Source organism: Rhineura floridana, chromosome 11 (assembly GCF_030035675.1).
Source record: "Rhineura floridana isolate rRhiFlo1 chromosome 11, rRhiFlo1.hap2, whole genome shotgun sequence".
Taxonomy (NCBI): Eukaryota; Metazoa; Chordata; class Lepidosauria; order Squamata; family Rhineuridae; genus Rhineura; species Rhineura floridana.
The window spans coordinates 662,940-677,391 of NC_084490.1; the positions used below are offsets into that span (position 1 = coordinate 662,940).

Consider the following 14,452-nt stretch of genomic DNA (forward strand, 5'->3'; position numbering starts at 1 on the left):
CCTCCAGAGATTTGGGGGGGGGGGACACAATTGAGAAGGGGCAGGTACATGGTGAAAAATGCCCCCAGCCATCAGCAAGGCCCTCTGAAACAAAATTGGGCCCAGCGAGGACATGTGGGCAGCCCAGCAAGAGCCCCTGCCATGGTGGGCGAAACAATGGCCGCCCAGCTGGCAGTTTGGACCCAGTTTCTGAGATGCCCAAAGCAGGTTGAGTTCACTGGGTGGCATCTCCCCCAAAACCACCTTTGTGTGCGAGGAAGAGGGGCACCAAGGGCCAGAGCAGACAGCCTGAGTAAGAGAGGGCAATCTATTTTATAAGGATTTATATGTTGCCTTTCAAAACAAAAGTTTTCTCAAGGGCAGCTTAAAATCAGCTTCCTAAAAACATTTTCATCTACAAATTTAAACAAATCCTAATCCAGACCAACAAAAAATACTACAATTTAAAACAGAGGGCAGTTTAACAATACAAGCCGTCATGTTACCTGAAGGTGGACTGAAATACAAAGAGCTTTACTGCCCTCACCCCCTTAAAAGCAGTCCAGGCAGGAGCCGGAAAGGCCTTCCTTGGCAGGAAGTGTTGAAAATGGAAACAGACTGCCCTCCAGTCGACCTGACTTATGGCGACTCTCAGAATTGGGTTTTCATGGTAAGCGGTATTCAGAGGGGGTTTACCATTGCCTCCCTCTGAGGCTAAGAGGCAGTGACTGGCCCAAGGCCACCCAGTGCGCTTCGTGGCTGTGTGGGGATTCGAACCCTGGCCTCCCAGGTCATAGTTCAGCACCTTAACCTCTGCACCAGTGGTTCCCAACCTTTATGAGCACAGGACCCCTTTTATAAGCTGAAAATAAATTGTGACCCCCTCCCCCCAGGGAGGCAGGCTGGCTGCCAGGAAGGAAGGGGGAAAGCAGCCTTTCTTTGCAGGCTTGCTTCTTTCAGGAGATGGGAATCAGTGATAGTAATCCCCTCTTCTTCCCGGTAGCTCCACCCTCAGCCTCCTTTGGCATATGCCGTGTATTTTATAGGCAGATGCATGCCCTTAGTGCTCCTGAAAGATGCTCTGGCGCTTCAGCAAAAGGCCTCCCCTCTCGTTTGGAGCAAGGGGGAGGTGTCATCTGCAGCGGCAGTGGAAAGCAGACAGTGTCGAGGGAGTGAAGACTTTTTAAAAAAATTAATAAATAATTCATTTCTTTACTGTGCACGGCCCCCTCTGGATTACTTCACGGCCCCCCTGGGGTCCCAGCCCCCAGGTTGGGAACCACTGCTCTACACCACACTGGCTTATATCAGGGATACTGACTGGGGAGGCACACCCAGGAGCCCTATTGAGGTTTTTTTTGGGGGGGGGGGTAGATAATGCAGCCATGGTGGCTGCTTACAGGCCTGAAACCTGGAATTTGGAAACCAATGACCTACCATCCTGGAAGGCTTTACCCCTAATGGTATATATGGAGGGACATGTACTTGGCGTATGCTCAGAGTCCCCCTTATTTCCCTGGCACTGGGGCCACTGGCCCAAGAGGTTCTGGGGCTAAGGGCTGGTTTTGTGGTGGGGGGGTTGCAGTGTGTGTGTGTGTGTGCTTCCCATGGCTTATCAAGGCCTGGCCTTGCCACTCCTTCCTCCGCAGACATGGAGTTTGTCACTGGCTACCGGGCAGAGATCCTCGACTTTGCCGAGCTGCTTTTTGGCTGGTACCGGCGGTTCCTCCTGGACTCGGCATGCCGCCATGGCAGTGAGCGACGCAAGCGGCAGGAAGGCTCCATCCTGCGCCTGCCCCTGGATCCAGCCCTCTGGGTCTTGCATGTCTTGCCCAACAGAGCCTTGGCCTTCACCGTCACTGACCCAGGACAGCAGCTGGGTGGGCGCCTCTACAGCGAGGAGGCCCTGGCACTGCGGGACCTGGACCGCTTCATTACCTTTGTGGGCGCAGGCGAGGAGGAAGAGGATGCCACACCTGAGACAGGTACAGGGCACTGGATGGGGCAGAGGACCCACAAGGAAGAGGCTGGGAGGGGTCATATCTTTTTTCCCCCTGAGGAGGAGGGAAAGTGTCCAGCACATGGGCCTGTTAAAAACTAAGGTGGCCCATTGGTTGAATATTTTATGAGAAGAGTTCAGATACCCAAATCAAGAACAGTGAGGGCTGTCAATGTGGTGCCAGCAGGCGCAAGCGTGCCCCCACATATCCTCCTACTGTTCCCGCAAAAAGTTGCAGTAGATACCCCCTAAAAAATGCACAATGCACTTTAGACCATTTGCTCAGTTCCTGTTTGCACGGGATCACAGAGACACTCCTACATCAAACAAGCCCCCTTAAACATGTCCACATTTCCCTGGGTGCCAGGATTGGGCACATCCAGCCTCCCTCCTATTCTGAACATAGGAGAGATGCAAAGATCTTCCCTCTGTGACTGACCACAGCAGTGGTTGATGTAGGAGCCTTTTTCCCATTCATGGGGGGCAGCTATGTGTGCGTGGGGGTATACCCACACCATTTTGAGGACCTTTTCTGTTCTTTTTGATGTGGCAACCATTTTGTGCTATGGCATGCCCCCACATCTGCCATTTTGTGTGATGCCACATCCCAGGGCAGCCATTTTGTCAATGTGCCCACTCTCCCAGAAAGATTTATGACCTCTGGAGTAGAGCATGCCCATTACAGGATGCTCTGCCTAGGAAAGGTCTCATCACGCTGAATCTGCCCTCTTTTTGGTATCAGCCAAAATTTTTTATTTTCACAGGCATTAATATTAAATGGAATGGCTTTAAGTGGCTGTATATCTGGTGTTTGGTGGATATTCTTGTTTTTTATTTCAGATTAATTCTTTTACCATATTTATGTTGTTTTTAATGGAAATTTTATTATGTAACTTTGTATTTTCTAATTTTTGTAAATCACTTTAAGACTCCTTTTGGCTGTATGAAATGATAAATGTAATAAACTAAAGTAAACATGGCATTTTTTAACACATTAATGCTTGTAAACCAGGAAAGGCTGGTGTTTGCCTAGGGCAGGGAGGAGGGGCTGTATCTGAGCCTTCAAGCTGGTGCCCTCCAGAAGTTTTGGACTACAGCTCCCGTGGTAGTGCAAAACATCTGCAGGGCATCAGGCCCCTGAAGGCTGTGCTACATCAGTGCTGGATATTCTGTCTGCAGAGTCACTGGACCCAAACCCTTTCCCCTCCTGCCTTCTGGCCAGGGAGTCAACTCTTCAGCCAAATCTTCCTCAAGAAAACTGGATGCATTTTGGTGCCCCCACTTGAATGGGAGACATCCTAAAGCTTGGATTGCAGCATATTATTCACATGGCAACTGGGAAAGAGCCAACGTATTTCAGTGGCCACTCTCTGCCATTTCTTTTACCTCATGCCCTTGGTTGGGTGGGGAAGTGGGGCAGATCTGGGCCTCACAGCAAACCAATCCTTGCTTTCCCCCTCCCCCCGCTCCTGTTTTTTTGCAGGGCAACTGCTTCGGCGTGTGGATCACCTTCTGCTGGTGACGGATGAGCATGGCACGATCATGGGCTTTGACTTCTTGCTGGGGGGGTCCTTGGGGGCTGCGGTGGGGGGGCATGTGCCCCTGGAGCCCCACGCCTTTGCTCTTCTCTGCCACAGCATGATCTGCCCACTGGGGGCTGGGGAGCCCCGCCGGCCCAAGCTGCTCGTCGTGGGAGACTCTGCCTTGCACAAGTGAGAGAGGAAGGGGGCCTACAGAGGGGGGGGAGGCCTCTGGATGCCAGGTGCTGGGAGGGGTCACTCACAAGTGGGCAGAGCGCTCCTGACGGATGGGCAAACGTCTCAGGTTCAGCTTCTCTCTAAGTTCCATGCTCCACATGTCCACCTCAGGTTGCTATTTTTTTAAAAAAGTCCTCATGAAAATTTTCCAGCATTTTAGTGTCAATCTCTCCGAATATGCACATTTTTATATGCAACTCTGCCTAATATCTGCCTTTTTGCAAAGCATATTTCCCCTATTATTTCTATTTTCCATAATATAATACATTTTTGTATTTTATTTTCACTAATATATGCATTTTTATGCTCACTTTGTCCATGTATTTTCGTACACATTACTTTGCTAGAGAATTATATTTCAGAATTGGGAGGGGGTGCCTATGTAGCAGCTTCCATATTGCTTTGCAAAGGATGAATTAGGCAGAGTCACCTTTAAATGCAAATTGAATCAAATTTCTCTCCCACCTCATGTGTTTCTGTTGCACTCAAGTGCTACTTATGGGCTTCCCATTGAGGCATCTGGTTAGCCACTGTGAGAAGAGGATACTGGACCCCATGGGGGCCCCCTTGGCCGGCTGCTGCTGGAGGCCTCTTCTGATGTCCTTGTGGATAGGCCCCCGGCCCCTCTCCTCCTACTCCCTCTTCTCTGTTCCTGCCCCTTGCAGGTCCCTTGAGTCACTGCTTTCCAGGCTGGGCGTGAAAATGAGCAAGGGGCCAATGAGGGGCTGGGGCCCAAAGCCAGCATTCACATTCCCGACCACGCGTGTGCGAGCCTGCCACGTCTGCAAGCGGCACAGCTTTGAGGGGCAAGTCGCAGCATGGTGAGCACACACACACGCAAAATGGGTTTCTTTGTGCCTAGGACACGCAGCCCCATGCGCAAAATCACAACCATTGCTCTGGTGTATATTTGCAAGATGGTGTTCGCCTGGTGGTGCTTACATCCACACACAAACTCAGAAATCTTGAGGGGGTCAGCAGTAGCATGGTGGCAAATTGAGAAGTGCAGGGCCTCACCCTCCCGTGTAGGCTTATACAGCCTTCTAAAACTATAGAATACTCTGTCCAGGCCTGAACACTGCTTTCTGCTTCTCTGTCATTGTCACCATCAGACTGTCCTTTTGCACTCTCACAAGATATAGCTTGAATGGCTGAACTCAGTGTATACACATTTATCTCCTGCTGCTACCAAACTGCTTAATGATGTAGACGGGATGCTATCCCCAGGACTCACTGTCTCTTCTTCTGCAGTTACAGAATTCTCACTCTCCACAACTTGTCTCGGCTTTTTGATGTAGGAACTAATAAAGGCTTACTTGCAATTGACACTCATTGGGACTCTTCTCAGTGGTAACATACTCCCCTTTCATGCTGATTGGCTCATATGATGCTGGAGATGCAGGGATCCTGCTGGGACCTTGCTCCCAAAACAGTGAGGGGTGTAACACCCCCTGGGACCCCGAACAACTACACCGCTGGGGGGAGTATGGTGCAAACACGTGTTGTCTCCTTCTTCAGCTGTTCACTCTTGCACCACACCTCTGTTTGCCAGAGAGACGCAGGCAGCAGCACACCAGGCGCCCTCTAAGAATTCCCCCTTTATACAATCATATTCTTGCCATTTTTCTTGTGCTTTCCCAGGCTCTCTTGCACGCCCTGGGACACAAGAGTGTGTTTTCTATCGCTCTTCTTCTCTTGCACTCTTTCAGGCACCATTGTGCACTCAGAGGTGTGACAACCGCCCTGCTCATTTCACTCCCAATTTGTACACTTCCAAGGGGCTCTCTTTCTGGTTCAGCCCCCCCTCCCACATACACATTGGTGCTTTCTCTCCTAACGTTGCTTGCACCATTCTATTTATTTATTTATTTATTTATTACATTTATATACCGCCCCATAGCCAAAGCTCTCTGGGCAGTTTACAGCAATTTTCTCTTGCACAGTTAATTCTCCTTTGAAAAATGTACACTCTGCATGTTCCCCCATGGCCCCCAACTCTCTCGCCTGCTGCCTGTTTCACGTCCCTCGACCCACCCTGACTGGCTCTTCTCTGTTCCTGCAGCCAGCACTGCCGGGCTGTCCTGTATTGCTCTGAGCGCTGCCGCAAGATGGACTGGAATCGCAGCCCCGAGGACATCGGGCACCAGTTTTGGTGCCAGCGCATGGCTGGGTACATGAATCACACTCGGGAGCTTGCCAACTTGCCCTTCACTTTTGCAGCAGGTGGGGAGCCTACTGGGGGGGGGACCTCATAGCACAGCTCAGCCTGGCAAGAGGGGTGAGGGGCTGTTCTGGGGTGGGGTCATTAGAAGCACGATGGGGGGAGTCAGATGCCAGGGGGACAGCGAGCGAGGCGAGTCTCTTCTTCCCTGTTCCCTTTGCAGAGGTGACCAGCGAGACCTTCAACAAGGAGGGGTTCCTCTCTGCCAGGGGTCTGACCCGGGGCTACTGGGCTGGGGAGAGTATGCTGGTGAGAGCCCCCGACTACGGCGTGGGACTGCAGGGGGCCTCCGAGAAGCCGGTGGCCTTCCTGCAAAGCGGTGAGAGGGGAAGGGCAGGAGGGGGGAGGCGGTGTCAACGCAGAAACCCCTGCCCCCCCTGGCTGCAGGTAGGGTTGTGATGGTGCCCAGAAGCCTTGCCTTCTCTTTGTCTCCCCTCAGGCAATCAGTGGGGAGCTGGCTGGTTGAAGACATTTGGCTCTCCCCCCACCCCCAAATCTGGCCCACCCACTTCCCCCAGTTCCACGGACAGTCCCTGGGCTGGTGGCAGTTGCTTGACTTCCACAGGGGCAATGGGGCAGGGTCCTTGGACTCGCCAGAGTGGAGCTGAGGGGTCCCACCCGCATGCCAGGCTGTGTTGCACCCACAGCTCTCCTCTCCCTTGGAACGGCTGTGGGGGAGGGGGGCTGCTGCCACCAGCATCCGCCACCTGGGGTGATCGCCTCCTTCTGCCCAATGGTGGGGCTGGCCTCCACCCCCCCAGTCCCTGGTCTTGATGTCTCCCCCAACCAGCTTTTTCCTTATCCCACAGGTAACCCCTTTGAGGCGCTGCGACCGGAAGGAGGGACAGCTCTCCCACCAGCCCCCCCAGAGCCCCCCACGCCCCGGATGTTCTTTGGTGAGATGAGGAATTGGGGAGGGAGATCTCACATTCTGCATGTCCCTGTGAGTGCTCGTTTCTGCACAGTGACGGGTCCCCCCCTCTGACTCCCAATGAGTTTTTGTCATTTGCCCCATAGGTTCATGGAAAGAATATTACCAGTGGCGGGGGCTGCCCCTCGGAGCCCCCCTGGCTGTCATCCTGAGCTACCCCCTTACCACATACTACATCATCACCCAGCTGGCCCCTCAGCACTGTGAGTATTGGGGCACCCCCTCCCCTCCCTTATCTCTGCCCAAACCCACCCTGGGAGCGTTTATTCACATTCCCAAACAGAGCGGACATCAGATCCCCTCTTCAGCAGGGATGGGTGGGGGACGGAGGTGGTGCGACAGCAGCCGCCTACCAGCCACTATGGCTGTATTCTCCCTCCTCTGGAGGAGGAGGGCAGGAGAGGGCTTCTGCTCTTGCGCTCAGGGCGGCCCATTGGGGCTCCTGGTTAGCTACTGGGGGAACAGGGTGCCAGACTAGATGGGGGGCCCTGTGGCCTGATCCTGCTGTTTCAGGCAGGGCTCTTCTGAGGGGCCTGTGTAGGTTCATGAGGCTTGCACTGGGTGACCTTAGGCCAGGCACAGCCTCTCAGCTAACCTACCTCACAGGGTTGTTGTGAGGACAAAATTGAGAGGGGGAGAACCAGGTAAGCCACCTTCAGCTCTTTGGAGGAAGGGTGGGATATAAATGTAGTAGGAAACAACAACAGCAGGTGGTGCTTGAAAAGGGGATTCTACAAATCGATGGAGAAGAATAAGACTGTCAGTGGTGTCAGGCCCCAGCAGCCATGCTCTGCCTGCAGCATCGGAGGTGGCCTGGCTCCGAATCCCAGTCGCTGGGGAACCCCAAGGGGTGGAGAGAGGGCGGCTGCGGCAGCTGTGGTGACACTCACACGCTCTCTTTCCCACTGCAAGGAAGAGAAAGCGGAGCTCAGTGGCCCCCTGCGGTGTGTGCATGGCTCAGCGCTCCTGCAGCTCCCCACTTCCCCTTCAAGGGAGCTCTTCTTCCCCATCTCCCAGCCATTTGCCTCCTGCCGATGCGGAAGCCCACACCAGCCAACTGCTCAGGGCTGCTAGGGCTGCATTCACACGTTTACTCCGCCATTATTGCACTTCATACAGTCATGGCTTCCCCCAAAGAATCCTGGGAAGTGTAGTTGCTGAGGGTTGTTAGGAGACTCCTATTCTCACAGAGCTACAATTGGCAGAGTGGTTTAACAGTCAGCCCCTCTTCCCAGAGAACTCTGGGAATTACAGCTGTGTGAGGGGAATAGGGGTCTCCTAATAACTCTCAGCACCCTTCACAAACTACACTTCCCAGGATTCTTTAGGGGAAACCATGATTGTTTAAAGTGGAATCATAGTGGAATATATGTATGGTGTGAATGTGGCCTAAGGCGCCGTCTGCCTGACAGAAGGAATGGATAGCCAGTGGCCTTAGCAGTTACAAAGGCACCAGAGATCCCAAAGGCCTTCAGAGCAGCAGTGGGGTGTCATACATAGCCCCCACTCCCACTAGTTAAGGGAGGCGGTGAGCACTGGGGTGCCCCTCCTCTAAGAGAACGCTGAGCTCAGCAATTACAGTGGCAGCCCCTGGCTATACCAAGTCAGACCGGCGAGCCATCTAGCTCAGTACTGTCAACACGGACTGGCAGCTGCTCTCCAGGGTTTCAGACAGATATAGATATATTGCAACCAAGGATTGGCTGGGTTACTTTGAACCAATATGTGGCATTTTGCATCCCTTCCTGCTTCCTGTCTCTTCCCCCTGCCATTCAGCTACCTAATTCACATGCCCCTCTGCCTCTCTGGACCACCTCTCACCATCACCAAGACCCTGCTATTCTGTCCTTGGAAAGTAAGGGAGGAGGTTCCCCCTCCCCAGACAAACAGATCCTTCTGTGATGCAGCAGCAGGACTCTCTGAAGAGTCTCTGTGAGATTTGAATTGGGGTCAGCTAGTTCAGCCCCCTTGTGGAAGGGTGTCTGCCTTGGAGGCAGAAGGTCTCAGGTTCAAATTTCAAGGCATCTCCCTGTACGGGGGCGGGGGCGCATGAGACAAGCAAGAGAGCCCTGCTGAAGGCCTTCCTAGCCTGGCCAGTCCTGGGGGATGATGGGAGTTGGAGTCCCACAACATCTGGAGGAGGGCTGCAGAAGTTCCCCAGCCCTGGGTTCGATGGAGAAACAGGGACGAGTTGGTCTGAGGCAGCTTCCTCTCGTTGGGGTGGTTTTAATGTTAATTTCCGGGTGTGTAGAATGAGGCAGGATATGTCAAGCATTTTAAAGCCAATAGATAATGCACGTGTTTTTAAATGCTTTATCTTCTTGGTGACTCGCAGCAACCTCTTCTTTTCTACTCCCTTCAGTTCCCGAGCTGAACATCTTAAACAAACAGTCCCTCAAGATCCACGTGGTGGAAGCAGGCAAAGAATTTGGGGTCCTGATGGTCTTCTGGGTAGGTGAAGGCACTCCCAGGGAGGGCAGAGGTGGTGGTGGGCATGGTCGAGGGGGCTGCAGACTGGCACTGTTGGTTCAGCAGCCAAGGAATCCCTGGGCGTGGATTCCCCAGACGAAGCTGGGAAGTGTGCAGCCCTTGCCGGTGCACCCTGTGAGTGCGGCATGCACACGTCTGTGGCAGCCATTCATGCGGGATGAAGCACGTTTACATTTGTGGCACCCCAGCTGTGCACATCGTGATGAGGGCTGCCTGCTCCCTCCAGAGTCAGAGGTGGCAACAGCAGCAGCAGCAGCAGCCGGAGCCTCTGGGTGCCCTCAGCTGGGGAGCCCTTGTGCTCTGTTCCCCCACTGAGGCCTCTGGACTAGATGACAGGCCCCCTTGGCCTGATGTAGCTGCTGCTGGTGGTGCTGTAGGGCTCGTGGATACTTATGGGGCTCGCATGTAGGGCCTTCTCTATGCATTTCAACTCCCCTTTGTACCCTGGGAGGGATACGAGGCCTGAGCCGTCCTGCTCTTCCCAGGAGCTCAGTAAGGGCTGAGTGGCGACTCGAGTGTGAGTGACTCCTGGGCAGTCAAAGGCATCGGTGGTGGTGTTTTAAAAAAGCTTGTAAGGCCGGCCGGCCGGCTGGCTGGCTGGGGGGAGGAAGCGGAGCACTTGCAATGATTGGGCCTGAATGTGGGGGGATGGTTCAGCGTGGGGGGGCAGAGAGATCCTGAAGCTGTTAGTGGGGGGTGGGAAGTGGGTGGGGGTGAGGAGCGGCGCTGGGGAGACCCCAAGGGGGGTCTGGCGGATGGGCAGAAGGGGGTCCAGGGAAGGCCATTGCTTTTGCTCAGGCTGCGTGAATCCCCTTCCTCCCTTCCCTCATTCTTCCACCCCCCACCCCCGCTGCAGGAGCTGTCTGTCCTGCTCCCCCACGTGTCGCTGGAGCTGCTCTTTGTGGGCGACACGCTGCCCCCGGAACTGGACGGCCAGCAGTTCCTCCTGCAGAGAGATGTGAGGAGTCCTGCCTGAGGGAGGGCCGGGGGGGGAGGAGGGGGTCCTCTTACATTGCACTCATGTGCCCCTCACCCCCACCCCCTTTGACAAACCCCAGCCGTGCCTGGCGGAGTGCTGGGCCCCTCCTCGCCGCCTTTCCGTTGGGCATTCAGGACGGTTTGCGCTCATGACGGTTCTGGGGCGCTGCTTATACACGATCCCACTTTCAAAGTGTTTTGGAACAGACATACAGCTTCATTTCCAATCGGTGCTTGCCCTGTAACGCCCAGCTGCAATCTTGTAACTTTTCATACCGCGAATGCTCCAGCTCTTTCCCCCCGCCCCCCCACCGCTGCACAAGCATCCCCAAAGGAGTAATGAAGCGGAAAGATGCTTGCAGGGCACACGTTGCAGACTCTACCTGTTGGACGCCTGCATCTGGCCCTGTAGGCTCTGAGGCAGCACAATCCCCCCCTGCTTCTTGGTTCCTTGAGAGACCCTTTGGCCCTTGGTGGGGCACACTCCTTGCACCTGGGACCCAGGAAGGTCCCCCCCTCCCCAGTCGTCTGGGGGGGTCCTCTCCAGCTTTTTGTTTGGGGAGGGAAGGAAGTGGGAGAGTAACAACGGAGATCTAGGGCCTTCTCGGTGGTGGCCCCCGAATTATGGAATGCCCTCCCTGACGAGATACGCCTGGCGCCTTCTTTGATATCTTTTCGGCGCCAGGTCAAGACCTACCTCTTTGCCCAGGCATTTTAGTTTTAGTTTTGTTTTTTAATTTTAATGTTATTGTTAATTAGTTGTGAGTTCTATTTTTGTCTTAATCTGTTTTAATGTGTTTTTATACTTACATGTTTTATCCACATTCGTTGGTTCTAAATGTGGTTTTATCATATTGTACACCGCCCTGAGAGCATGTTGCTATAGGGCGGTTTAAAAGTGTAATAAAATAAATAATAAATAAATAAAATAAATTAACTTCTGCATTGAGGCTTCTTTGTGACTGACATCCTTTGTTTGTGTTGCCTCCCCCCTTCTTTTACCCCACCCCGACTGCAGGAGGAGCAAGGTGTTTCTGTCCGGCCTGGGCTGGCCCCCAGATCCAAGGGGGGCCGCCGTGAGCTGCAGTTGGGCTTCAGTGCCCGCCCGTACCACCTCTTGCAAGCCCCCAAACCAGACCTGGTCATTGGTGAGAGTAAAGGGGAGAAGGCAAATGACCAGCATGCACGCACACCTGCACTGTGGGGCAGCGATAGGTTTGGCCCCTTGGCCAGAGAGAGGCCAGATGGGACTGGATTGCAGCAACAGGGTGTGTAGGTCTATATCCTGATGCAGGCCTCCACATAATGCCCCTCCTTCCATTTAGGGTTCAACTCTGGGTTCGCCCTCAAGGAAACATGGCTGAGTTCTCTACCCCGACTTCAGGTAAGAGCACCCCACACCCTCATCACTAAGGACTTACAAAGTTTGTCACCCCGATACCCTCCCAAGCAGCCCCCCCTTCCCCTCCATCCCATGAAACCCTGGAAGTGGCCGGAACAGAAGGGTGTCGCTAACTCCTCTAAGCAGTGACATCACTGTGACATCACCCCTTGACAACAGGACAGCTGGTGACTGCAGTTTCCCTCAGCATCCATGATGATTTATTATTAATTATTTATTAATTAAATTTATATACCGCCCATAGCCGGAGCTCTCTGGGCGGTGCGCAACAAATAAAACATCCAATATACAATTAAAAACCACACATCCAACAATTTAAACATACATTAAAATCTGAAAAAATTTAAAACATATATATATTTATACATATACTGGAATACCTGTTAAAATTAAATACTACTAAAATATTAAAATACTGAAATACTAAAATGCCTGGGAGAAGAGAAAGGTTTTTACCTGGCGCCGAAAAGATAGTAATGTTGGCGCCAGGCGTACCTCATCAGGAAGAGTATTCCATAATTCGGGGGCCACCACTGAGAAGATGATGATGATGTCACAAGTAACCTGCCTTTGCTCCAGCCCCAAAGCAATGACATCATCTCATTCCCTAGCCTGACTCTTGAGGTGTGATGTCATCAGACCTTTGTCACTGTTCACAGTATGATGTCAGAACTGATCGGTGCCAAGCAAGGGACTAGAGGTGAAACAATTGCCGGGGGTGTGGGGGAGAGGGAACTTGTCAAGGAATGTCTTCTAAGTTGAATAAAAAATCTTACAGTATCCCAAATTACTTAGGATTGCAGTTATTATTATTATTTAGTTTAATTTACATACCGCCCTAAGCCCGAAGGCTCTCTGGGCTGTGTACAAAAAGATAAAAACAAGCACAATATATAAATACAATAAATCAAGAGACAAAACAAACAAACAATAAAGAACCAAACAACATCCAAAATACAGAAATACTGTTGAATTCAGACAATTCAGAAAGGGGAAGATTAAAAAAAATCAGCAAGTCTACAGAGTTGTTTGGTAAACAAAGAAAAAGCCTGCATTTTAAATGCAAAATTTCAATACTGAGAAATATCAGGTTGGAAGCATGTGAGTGAGATGAATGTACCAGATCTGATCACAACACATCCACCATTCCTGGGACCCCCCCCCCCGTATGCAGAATGGTTCCAGGTCAGAGGAAGCCATCACAGATGCCGTTATGGGATGGATGGGAGATGCAGCCTATCCACACTGCCTCCTGGGCGAGAGAAGAGGCTGCCCCTCTTCTCTCTCTCTGTCTCTCTCTCCCCCTCACAGTCGCTCCGAGTGCCAGCCTACTTCACCGAATGCAGCGAATACAGCTGTGCCGTGGATGAGGCCGCTGTCTCCATGGCAACGGGGGGCAGCGCCAGCCCTGCCCAGATCAACCCCTTCCGCTCACCTTTCCGACAAGCTGGCATCGACAACGCCATGCCTTGGTGGGTACCTGGGGGGTAGCAGCATGTTTCTGGCTAAGTTGACCCTGACACCTCCCCTCCCAAGCCTGTCCTAAAGAGATAACTTTGAATGCCACGCTCCCACTGCCCCCCCCCGCCACACACGCCCTGTGGCTATAGAGGCCTCTCAGGATACTCCTGATGTGGGTGAGCCTTCCATCTCTGGCCAGTGTCCCGTGCTTGCCTGTGGCGGACAGCTTGGTATGGTGACCTCCTCACTTTCGTCCTTCATCTGAAAGGCTTCCCCCCATCCCCACCCTGAGCGCCTGCAGCCCCTTCCTCCTCCTTTTAGGAACGCCCTTCCTGCCCCCCCCACAAATCCCCCCCTTTGCCTGTGTTCATTTACTTCTTCACCAAAAGATTCCTAACCTACCTTCACATTGCAGTTCTCCATAAAACATAACCACCAATAAAATCCTCAGCCCTAAAACACCTTTTGGAATGAACAGTGCAGATGAGGCCAAAGGAGAAGTGAAATCAGAAAGCCTTTAAAGCTGCTTTGTTTTGTTATTTTGTTTTAAAATGACTGATGGAGCCACACAAATTTCTAGGGACTGAATTACAGAAATGTGGAGCCACCGGCGAGAGAGCCCTGCCTCTTATTATTTCCACCCTCTCCTCCTCCTCCACCACCACCTTTTCTGCCAGGTACTCCAACGCCTTCATCTTCCACCTGATCTACAAAGCATCCTCAGCTAACAGTCATCGGCAGATTCCTGCCCCTCCCCCACAGCCCCTGCCTGCCAATGGGAACATGGACCCACCGGAGCCGGCCCGGAGCCGGCGCAAGGAGAAGAGGCAGATCCGTGCAGCAGGGCGCCGGCGGAAGTGAAGGGGCAGGGACAGGGCGGGGGTGGGGGAGAGACATGGGAAATAATAAAGAGCAGGTGTGCAAATCATGCGTTGGTGCTCATTTACCAAACTGGGCACTGCACAACAGTCCACACAAACGGTGGCACCTTCGGCTTCCAAGTAGCTGAAGCGCACGCGCACGCACTCCCCTGCCAACCAGCTCAGGTCTCCCCAGAGGACAAGACCCGCTTTCCACTTTGAAAGCAGCACAACTCTCATTGCCGTCCCTGCAGATTCTGTGTTCCAGGACTGGGGTTCAGTTTAGCCGGTGCCTGTAATGGAGGTGGGGGGGACCTTTCTCCCATGACTGCCAGTGTGAGTAGGCCAGCTGTGCCAGAGGCGATCAAGTAGGC

At 52.9% G+C, this 14,452-nt stretch overlaps 1 protein-coding gene across 1 annotated transcript; it reads left to right on the plus strand.

Annotated features, from left to right (window-relative positions):
* The first annotated feature begins 1,630 nt into the window (after positions 1-1,630).
* ZMYND15 (zinc finger MYND-type containing 15) lies at positions 1,631-14,110 on the plus strand. Its single transcript, XM_061590247.1, has 13 exons — positions 1,631-1,964; positions 3,462-3,690; positions 4,401-4,556; positions 5,798-5,958; positions 6,120-6,275; positions 6,766-6,852; positions 6,974-7,090; positions 9,250-9,338; positions 10,234-10,335; positions 11,374-11,503; positions 11,681-11,739; positions 13,069-13,229; positions 13,896-14,110. Exons 1-13 carry the CDS (start codon positions 1,631-1,633, stop codon positions 14,077-14,079), a joined length of 1,965 nt encoding a protein of 654 aa, XP_061446231.1. The 3' UTR covers positions 14,080-14,110.
* The last annotated feature ends 342 nt before the right edge of the window (positions 14,111-14,452 follow it).